The 10,763-nt window shown below is 51.2% G+C and overlaps 1 protein-coding gene across 9 annotated transcripts in view; it reads left to right on the top strand.

The window, feature by feature from the left end:
- The window catches only part of SALL4 (spalt like transcription factor 4), a 41,922-nt gene that overhangs the window by 27,218 nt on the left and 3,941 nt on the right, over positions 1 to 10,763 (top strand). For 5 of the 9 annotated variants that reach the window (XM_080404076.1, XM_080404075.1, XM_080404077.1 and 2 more), the window contains one exon: positions 7,980 to 10,514. In XM_080404076.1, coding sequence (XP_080260202.1) covers positions 7,980 to 10,514 — 2,535 coding nt within the window. The other 4 variants (XM_080404080.1, XM_080404074.1, XM_080404082.1 and 1 more) reach the window with 4 other exon arrangements.

Here is a 10,763-nt window from a genome sequence, read left to right as displayed (position 1 = left end):
TAAGGCGCAAGGGCGGGCGCGGAGCCGCGGCGGCTCCCAACTTTCCTGATGCGCGGAGGCGGCGGCCGGGGCGGCGAGGGGCGCTTACCAGGGGGGTCCTTCCATCCCCGGGCTTCTCCCGCCTCTCTGCTTCCCCCCGCGGGCTCTCCCACGGACGCGACCCCCGGCTCCCCGCGGGCTTTTTGGGGCGCTTAAAGCCCCGCGGAGCCCCGGCGCGGTGTAGTTCCGCGGGGCTGAGTGGGGCACCTCGTTATTTCGCGGGAGGTGGGGGTGGGGGGGTGGAACGGGGAGGGGGGGAGTTCAGCGTCGGGCCGCCCCCGAGGGCAGCGCTGCCCCGAGGGGTCCCTCGCCCTGCCCGGCTGAGGCCCCCAGCGCCCCGCACACCCCCCCGGCGTGGGCGGCGCAGCCCCGCTGCGCTCGGGGTGCAGCCGCATGGGGGGTGAACCCCAAAGCCTCCCCAAGGCGGAGGGGACTGGGGGGGGGGGAGGGAGGAGGAATTGCGAACAATCTTCGCGGGGGTAGGAAATGGCTCGAGTTTGGTGTCCCCGATCTGTTTTAACACTTTCTCGGTAGTTATATGAGGATTTTTGTAGGGCTTAAAAAAAAAAAAAAAAAAAAAAAGCCAAACACAAAACAAACAAAAAAAAGCGCTGGGACTATTTTTGTTGGAGATCACAATCGCCCTGGACCTTTTGTAGCTTGACCTCCAGCCATCTTTGATTTCCGACTTCCTAAAATAACTCCGGTGAGCTAATGTGGGGTGTGCGTGAGGGCTTTGTATCTGGGTGGTGGGGGGGCTGCTGCTGCCGCAGGTCCCCGTCCCCCCGTTCAGGGGAGCTCTAGCCCCGCGCCTCGCTCCGGGGAAAGCAGAAATTTGCGCTCCGATCAGCTCTGAGCTGCCGGCGGGGGTGGGCGGCCAGGGAAGGGCTGGAGGGGGCACCGGCAGTGCCCCCCGCGGGAGCGGGGAAGGGCCGGGGCTGCGGAGCCCGGCTTTCCTCCACCGAGCAGCATCTTCCTGCGGCGGGGGCTGCGCTGCGGGCTCGCCCCCCGCTGCTCACACCCTTGGGGCTGCCGAGGAACGTCCCGGCTGGGGAAGGGGCGGCTGGCGGGGGCTGACCCGGGCTGCGCGTGTTAGGAGCTGTTGTGGCCGTTGTGCCCAAACACTTCGTGCGTCCCCAGGGAACTTTCTTTGGGTTCTTTGCCTTCCGAAGGGACTGGGTTTGTGGGTGGTTTTTTGTTTTGTTTTTTTCCATTCCTAGAACTGCACGTTACGGGAGCTGGTTATTCCCAGCCCGCAGGAGGTTCGGGCTCTTAATTTTTTTTTCCTCCTCCCCCCTCTCTTCTTTGAGTCGAAATGGGCAATTGTTGGGTCCGGTTAATGGTGACTTAAGAAACAGCAAGCTGGCCAGAAGGCAATAAATCCCATGTTTAATGCATGACTGTTTTCCTTTGTGCATATGGTTAGGTTGGGGGATGGAGGTGATGTTTCCACATGTAAGTCTCTGCCCACTGCTGGAAAGCCACCTCCGGCTCGGCTGAAACAAAAGGGTTAATAACTCCTGATGCGGCCCGCTCGGGGCGGGGGAGGTGTGCGGGGCGGGGAGGACCGCTCCGCACCGCGCTCTCCGGGGCAATGGCCAGCTGCTTTTTTGTTGTTGTTATTGGGGCTTCCCCCCCCCCCCCTTCCCCTCCTCTTTTAACAACAAAACCCTGGATGGAAATCCCTCCGGGAGCCGGGGCAGCGGTTGCGCGGGCTGGGGGGACCTGGCGGAGCTCTGGCCCTGCCGTGGGGTTGGAGGGGTGTCTCCTGCTGTCTCCCGTGGGGGGCGGGGCGGGGGGAGCGGGGCCCGGGGCTGCCGTGCGCCGCCCCGCGGCCGTGCCCCGCCGGGACCCTCCGCTGCGGCCCGGGGAGGCGGCGGCTGGTGCGGGTACCCCCGCTGGAGCCCGATCCCCGCTTCTGCTGTTGGGGGGGGGGGGGGGGGAAGGCGGCGGCGGCGGCTCTTGCCTCCTGCCGGCCGCCCCCGTCCAAGATACTCGCTGCTCCCCGCTCCAGGTGTGCCCGTAAATAACAAGTGATGAAGCTGCATAACGAACTCGAAATACCGCAGTGATTTGTCTGGGACATTATCGAGTATATACATAATAGTAATAATAAAATCAAGCCCTTATATTCCCTTTTGCAAGTGGGGTTTTTTTGTGTGGTGTGGTTTTTTTCTGTGTTTTTTGTTTTTTTGGTGTGGTGTGTGTTTTGTTTTTTTTTTTTTTTCAAAACGATTTGGGACCCACCTCTGTGAACAATGCAGCGAGTTAAGAAGCGGTTCTGCTAACCTGGTGATCAATTAACAGGTCAAAAAATCAGCAGGTGGTCACTGGAGAATAATGCTACGTACTGAAAATTAGCATTTTCACAAAGGGGTTGAAAATGCCCATTGTGCTGGGTTGCTGCCATTAAAAATCTGATTGATTCGTGAAAATACAGTATCAAACTGCAACTTTTTCCTGAGAGTAAAATTGGAGATTTCTTTTAGTTAAATCCCCAGTTCGTGCGTTGAGCTCTGCAGAAATGGAGGGGGGTGTCGGGGTGTGTGTGTTTAACGAGGAAAGCCGAGTTTTGCGGTGGTTTCCTTGATTTTATTTTTATTTTCGGCCACCCGGAGCCCCTGCCGGCGGGGCAGGCTGGCCGGGGTGGGGGAGCACTCCCGGCCGTGCCCTGGGCTGCGCGGCCCGGGCTGCTGCAGCGGCGTGGAGGGTGCGAGGGTGCTGGGAGCCGGGGGGTGGGTGGGGTGGGGGCGATGCCCGGCTTGTTTTTCCTTTTACGTAAGTGAAACATTATATTGGTTGTAGTGATGAAGCCCTTTTGCTGGGCTCGGCGGCATGTGACGTTTTGACAGAGCTGCTGCTCTAACCTTTGCCTCCTCCTGCTTGCTGTGGGTGGTAAGTTGATGTCAGGCTTACAATTAGGACTCTCATGCAATTGACCTTGGCAGCGGGGTTTGTGCCGTTTAGCTCGGTCTTAAACACTGTATTAGTGTTAAGTGTGGTCCGGGGCCGCGCCGGTGGGAGCCTCGACGGGCCACCGCGGAGGCAGCGCCGCCGAGCAGGTAGGACCGGGCGGAGGTGGGGGGGGGCACCTCCACTTTTTGGTGGCTGTTACCGCTTTGCCTCGCAGCGAGCTCCAGCAACGCTTTAAAAATAAATAAATAACGCAGCCCGCGGCGTGGGCCATGCCCGGCCGGCTCAGGTGGATGCGGGGGTGCCGCGCTGCCGGCTGGCCCCGCCCGGGGGCGGCCGGTTCTCCGGGCGGGCGGCAGCGCAGGGCGTGAGTGCCCTCCACCGACCGGGCTGCGGCGGCGCCGGGCACCGGGCAGGGCAGCGGGCAGCAGGCCGGCAGGACACCGGGCCACTCGCCCCAGGCAGCGGCGCGGGGAGCGGGGCCAGCGCGGTGCTGCGCCGCCGCCTCCCACCGAACTTCTGCGGCGCGTTTCGGTTTTGTTCCTCGGAAGCGCCAAGTCGCGATAGTTGATTCTGTTCTGAGCGGGATATTTCTTTCGAATAGGTGGGTAATCAGCAGGGCGAATCAGGTAGACGGCAGGAAAATTAAAGCCGTGAGAGAACCTGAAGGCACGGGAAGCCCTGATGAAGGTGTAACGCATGTGCGGCTCGTCCTAGGGTAGGAACATCCTGATAAATTCAGTGTAGGAAACATCCAGGCCTTTGGAATATTTCTGTAAGTAACCAGCTGTGTGTCTTGCTTACTGGAGTAAGTGATCTTGTCATAATTACAGTTAAAATGCTTTAAATGCTGTTTTACAGTGGGAGGAGAAGGGAAACTTTGGATAGTGTAACTTCTTGGAAGTCCTAGCTTTTCAACTGGGAACAGGGGAGGTAGAAAAAAAACCCACCAACCAAACAACAAACGAAACCAAAGAAAAAAACGAAGGAAGCAAGATGCTGGAGAGTAGCAGGGAACTGGCAGAGTTTTTCCACGTCTAGGACTGGAGTGGATACTTCATGAGTTAATTTTCACTGGGGAAGTGCATGGTTATGTTAAAGTAGTTATGGAAAAACGAAGATCACCAAAAACATTAAACTCTTCGCGGGGGGTGGGGGGTGGTGGTGTATAATATCAGAGGAGGGGGAGGCTTGAGCTCCATTTCCTCCCAATTCAAGTGAAATGTAATTTTATCACAGAAAAAAACCAACACCCAAGATCACTAATTGCTCAGATGAGTGGTAGACAATCAGCACCTTTTCTGAAACCACATCAAACCAGACAAGAATTATTTCACTCCTCTTTAACTAGTTCCCTTAAAAAAAAAAAAAATTAATTCGAGCTGTGTGGATTTTATCAGCCTTCCTTGTCGATGACCGCCTTGTCCTACACAATAGTGGATTTTTTCCATCCATTTGCCAGTGATTCAATCTAACCCCCCTGCTGGGTTTACTGCATTCTTCTAACTTATTGGATAACTAGATGCTGAGAGATAACATTCCTGAAATTCGGGGGTGGGGAGATAAAAAAAACAGTAGAAGTCCTATCCCTGGGAAGCCTTTGGAGAGGGTTAAGTGAAGTGCACAAGCAATTGTTGTGGCAGGGCTCCTCGGTAAATCCTGGTACAGTATGTGGATAGGGCTGGCTGCGCAGGGAGGTTTCTTGGCAGAGAACCCCCCCCCCGATTTCAGACCGTTAAGTTCATGTCAGTGATAACTGCTGGGGGGGGGGGGGGGGGGGGGCAGGGCAGGGCAGCGTGGGGGCTGAGGCAAATGAGGTGCCCTGATTGCAGGCGCTGGGTGCTCCTTTGAGCCTGGGGAGAGGGTGTAGGTAGAAATCAAGATGAAGAGTTTCACAGAAGCTGTTGGGTTTTTAAAGAAACAGTAAATTGCTCCATTGTTAGCCTAGAGACTACACTGCTTCTACTGCCTGTATTTTAAACCCTTTTTGATGTAGGGGAAGCTATTACACTGGCTTTTTCAGAGGCAGAAGGGAAAGGAAGGCATAACTCTTCCCTACTTGCCATGCAGCAAGTTGGTACAAACTGGGAATTGAATTTATTTGGAGTCCTGAGCTAGTGCCTTGCTGTCAGATAGAGGAACTGGAAATCAAAATGTGACAGCGGCAGCAAGAGCAGGCAGGGTACTGACCCGCCTGCTGCTGCTGAACACGGTGCCTTCGGAGTACTGGAGCTTCTTTCTTTGAGGTGGCAACTGGTACTTGGGACCAGAAAAGTTACCCCTGGAGCTCCTCAGGATTATGAAAATTCAGGGCATGGGCTGTGCTGGAGACTGGAAATGGGGGCTTTGAATTCCATGTGGGCTTATCAGTGGAGAAATAAAGTATTATCAAGGGAAGGGAGATAAATGATCAGATGCTTTGAAGCAGTTAAAAGTTTGAGGACTTGTCTAGACGTAGTTATCCTGGAATATCTCCTTGGGGTGGGCAACAGTCTTTCATGCAGACATTGCTACTCCACGTGAAATGTTTTGCATGGCTGCCACGGAGGTGCACGCTGCAGCATGAAATGCGTGTGCTCAGAGGGGAGACTGGGAGGAAGAGCTTTGTGCTCTGAACTAAAACCTGAGCTTGTTCTGCTCTACAGGGAGACTGTGGTTGGGCCTGGGAGATTGGACTGTTACAGCCTTAAATGCTAAAGGATTTGGAACAGAGGTTTTGATGGTTTAGCCTATTCCATGAAATACCTGTTGGGTGGATGGAAATAGTTAGGGAAGTAGTAAAGACCTCGAACCGGTGTACAGAGTAGTTACGGAAGGTTCTTGACTTTTTTTTAACAGCAGTGCTTTCTTTCCTATTATATCTGCGCAGAGTCTTGAAAAGATGAGTTTGAAAATATCCATTCTTGACCTCGGTTAACCCTATTTATTGGCAGAGTTCTGAATCACATACTACTTGTACTTGTCTGCAGACTAGATTTCTCGGTGTATTTTTCCATAGAGTTAAATCAACTTTAGAGGCATTAATGTAATGATATTTGGGGTGGGAAATGTATGCTACTATTGTGCTTTTACTTGTTTCCTTCACTTGTGGAATCATTTGGGCTGGAGTCGAGGAAAGCGAAGTATTTAATTCTCCCTGTTTAGCTATGAGGGATCCAAATGGTTTTGATCATGGCTGTGCTGAGACCCCCTTTCCTCCCTGTTCAAGGACTTGTAACTCTGAAATGTACATGACTAACAGAGCTGCGTACATATAGATTTGGATTTATTCCTCGGCAGACTATAGCATAACAGGCCTCTGATACTTGCATTTTTTTAATTGATCAAGTTGTTTATTTTTTAAAAATTAAACTTTCATGTGCACTTTCCATCACTCAACGTTAAACAGTTGAGTAAGTGTATTTGTTGAATATACATGTAATACCCTTGTTAGCCTAACTAACATCAAGGTTTGCAATATCTTCCCCTAGAGAACTTTTACACTACCCCGAAACAGTAAGTCAACGTGCTTCAGTTGTTTGGACATGCTGCCCCTCCACCCTGCCATGTACAGGATATACACATGTATCAGATGTGTGGTTCAGTTACACCTTTAAAATGAAAGCCGCAGATAGCTCCTGTGCTTGCAGAGTCTTTGGTTCCCCTTGTAAAACAGCGTGGGCTAGTAACGTGGAACCGGAGCTGAGCCCCAAGGTGAATTTCTGGAGATGCAAGACCTGAATTGAAGAGATCTCGCAATACAAGTTCTCAGTTGTGGTTGAGGTCTGCAGTGTGCTGTGCCCCACTGGGTGCATGGGAGGTGAAGTACTTGGTGATTGTACCCTTGGCACCCATCAAAACGGGACCCATTGATGCGAGTTACAGGATATTTGACTTGACGGGGGCCGCGGTGCATCTGCGGTCCTTCCTGCTTTCCCCTCGGCTGTAGGAGCCTACAGTTCTACCTCCTGAATGCTCCTGCGCCCCAAATTCTTGCCTGCCTTGAGCTGGGTGCTACTTTGTTGTTTGAAGGATGGCTTGACTGAGCAAAAACATCCTGTTTTGGTTTAGAATTTCTCATAGCCTCTCTTCCCGTTCTGATATTTCCTTGAATGTTTGGGTTTTTGTTTTTATACTTTTTTTTTTTTTTTTTTTTTGTCTGTGTGCAAATAACATTCAATCTAACCTGTGGGGCACTGGTGGAAGCGGGACAGGAGTGGACTTGCAGACCAGCTTTGCTTTCCCTGCCCCTCCCTCCCTAAAAGCGGGTGAGTTGTGGATGCAGCTAAACAGGGTGCTGTGCACGGGTCTGAAGCGACTTTGTGTGTTTTGCAAGCAGGGCTTGTTGCTTTGCTACTAATCGTGAGTATCGACGCAGGCTCGTGCCCATGTGTGAGGTTCTGTAAGTTAATATTTTCTTTAGTATTTTGACTTTCTAGAGGTGGTTTTTTCATGAGTGTGTTTTTGAAGTATTTAAAAGCTAATATTGGACTTTTGCTTTTGTCAGCCCTCTTCGGTAGTAGTTATTTCCATCATGGCGGAATGAAAGTTGTGTAATAGAACTGCTCTGAAGTTCCTGTGTTAACAATCTTACATTAATTTCTGAGAGGTGGCTAATGAAGAGTTACAAACTGAAGTACAAACACAAAATAAGCTTATGTGGTGTTTCACTCAGTGTTATGATGCTTTCTCTGCCTTCCTTGGGTCGTGTTCCTTTTTAAGCTGTTTTGCAGGTGCTAGCTGCCTTGCTGCAGTTCCCTTCTAACCTGTAAAAAGGGATTTGCGATAAACCTCTTTCCGCTAAGCCTTATGAGATTCCTTTTATATTATTGTTTTTCTTGAAAACAGAATTGAGATGCAGATTTCTTTGGGGGCTGCAAATAACTTGGCAGCAAAACAAAGAGAGCAGGACTTTGGATCAATTTGGAAACTTGGTTCCAGTGTCTCGTGTCTTTAACCTGCAATTCGGATGAAGTCTGTGATCTTAAGAATAGGAAATACTTAGTCTAAATCTAGCTACTAATAACTTGACTTTCTTTTCTTTTAAGGGAGTCCACAAGACGTCCCAGGTGACGGAGATGGTGAAATGAGTTCCAAAAGGTGCCGCACGGAGGAAACGAAAATATGTGAGAAATGCTGTGCAGAATTCTTTGATCTCTCTGAATTCCTTGAGCATAAGAAAAATTGCACTAAAAATCCACCTGTTCTAATCATGAATGACAGTGAGGGAACAGTACCCCCTGAAAGCTTCTCTGAAGCTTCTCTAGGGAGCTTTCCGAGTGAGCGAATGGATAGCAGGACACGCAAGGACATTCAAGCAAAGGGCTGCGCTGGCTCTATGGAAAAGAGAGAAGGAAAAATGGATGCTGAACCAGTAGGAGGAATGTACCTTAAAATAGAACCCCCCGTCACACCTGCGGCTCCTGGGCTAAGCTATCTACCAAAATCCAAAGTACCAAACACTAACGTGACTTTGCAGACGATACGTGGCACTAAAGTGGCTGTGAACCAGCGGACCTCTGATGCCATCTCTTCTTCAGCGGCCAGTTTTAATGCTATCCCCATGATCCTGGAGCAGCTTGTGTGTTTGCAGCAGCAGCAACTCCAGCAAATTCAGTTGACGGAGCAAATTCGCATTCAGATTGCCATGATGGCTCCTCATGCCCTGCATCCTTCTATAGCAGCTGCTGCTGATCCATTAAAAGCTCTGGGCGCTCACATGTCTCAGCAGCTGTCGGCTGCTGTTGCTTTAATCGGACAAAAAGCTGGAAGCCAGAGCCTATCACTGGAATCCTTGAAGCAAGGAAAACTACCTCATTCTAACACTGGCATTGCGGCCGCCAGCTCACTGGCTGCTGGGCTTTCCTCCTCCTTCCCTCTGAAGCCGGAGGCAAGCAGAAGCCTCCCCGGCTCCATTTCTCAGTTCCCGAATCCTTTGCTACCTCAGTCCTCCAACTCCGTCATCTTCCAAAATCCACTTTCGGCTGTTTCGTCTGTAATAGATTCCTCCAAGAAGGGGAAGGGAAAACCTCCCAACATCAGCGTGTCTGAAAGCAAACCGAACGTGGAAGAGCCGTTCTTCAAACACAAGTGTAAGTTCTGCGGCAAGGTCTTTGGCAATGACAGTGCCCTGCAGATTCACCTCCGTTCCCACACCGGTGAAAGACCCTACAAATGTAACATTTGCGGTAACCGCTTTACAACCAAAGGAAACCTTAAAGTGCATTTTCAGCGTCACAAAGACAAATACCCCCACATCAAGATGAATCCTTACCCAGTTCCTGAGCACCTGGACAATGTTCCCACTAGCACTGGAATCCCGTATGGGATGTCTGTGCCACTGGATGAGTCTAACCTAATTGCGGATAGCAAACCTGTCCTACCAACTCTGCCTACCTCTGCGGCCACCAGCGCACCTCAGGCAGTCTCCAGCCTGGCAGGCGTTAAGGAGTCTCTGCCTGGTACGTTCCCAAGCGACCTGCAGTCACGGCCTTCTCCAGAAAGCGAGGGTGGCTCTTCCTCGTCAGGAGCGGTTGGTCACGAATCGGGAGCGGAGCAGAGCCTGAGCTCGCCGCAAGCTGCCTGCAGCGTGAGCATCTTCCATGCAAGTGGGCCAAACGAGCAAGGCTCAGAAACATCAAAGCTTCAGCAACTGGTTGAAAATATTGACAAATCCACTGCTGACCCCAACGAGTGCCTGATCTGTCACAGAGTGCTGAGCTGCCAGAGTTCGCTCAAAATGCATTATCGTACTCACACCGGAGAGAGGCCATTCAAGTGTAAAATCTGTGGCCGTGCCTTCTCCACTAAAGGAAACCTTAAAACTCATTATGGTGTCCACCGGGCCAACACTCCTTTGAAGATGCAACATTCGTGTCCTATTTGCCAGAAGAAGTTTACAAATGCGGTTGTGTTGCAGCAGCACATCCGCATGCATATGGGGGGACAAATACCCAATACACCAATGCCAGAAAACACCTGCGACAATACTGACGTGGATCCCACTGCGGCTGAGAAGAACGGAGACATCAGCCGCCCAGATGAGACCGTGGAAAGCATAGAGATGGAAGAGGAGCTGGATGCTCAGGATGGCCCTAGGAGTTCTTCAAAACCTCCTACTCCATATGATGCACAATCAGAATCACCAGCCACAGCAGCCACCTTCTCTGGGATTGCAGCGCTGGAGAATCAAATGAAGATCGTCAACTCCGCTTTGAACTTGCAGCGGCAAAGCAGCTTGAAGTCTAGTGACAACGGCTCAGCAGAAAGCGATGGTATGACAAATGATTCTTCTTCCGTGGCAGGAGATCCAGATTATCAGAATGGCAGGAGTCCTGCTGCCTCCGAGTCTGCATCGCTCCAGGCTCTGTCCCCAGCCAACAGCCAAGCTGAAAGTGTAAGGTCAAAGTCACCTAGCTTCAACAATCAAGAAGATACAGGCGCGGGAAATAAGTCAGAGGGTCCTGAGAACGCTTCTGCAGAAATGGAAGGGGTTGTTGGTGCTTTGGATTTAACTTACGGCAATATTGGTCGAAAGGTCATTAAAGAAGAACCTGGGTTACACTTTGCAAACGGAGAATATGGTGAGTAATACAAAATGCTGGTAATAACTGGGGGTGGGGTGGTAGGACTGGAGGAAATCCATCTCTGAAAGAACTCCCAGGAGCCAAAATCTCCTCAGCTTACCCCTCTTCTTTCTCCTCTGTTTGCATAGGGGTGTATGCCCTGTAAATTTTTCCTGACTCAAGATTCAACATAATTTGAGGACTTAAGTGCTGTTGTCTCCTGCAAGGGGTGGCATAAAGGGCGTTAAAAAAATAGGGGTTGTGCAC

The sequence above is a fragment of the Falco punctatus genome, assembly GCF_963210335.1.
Source record: "Falco punctatus genome assembly, chromosome: 10".
NCBI lineage: Eukaryota > Metazoa > Chordata > Aves > Falconiformes > Falconidae > Falco > Falco punctatus.
This window is presented reverse-complemented; position numbering and strand designations above follow the sequence as displayed.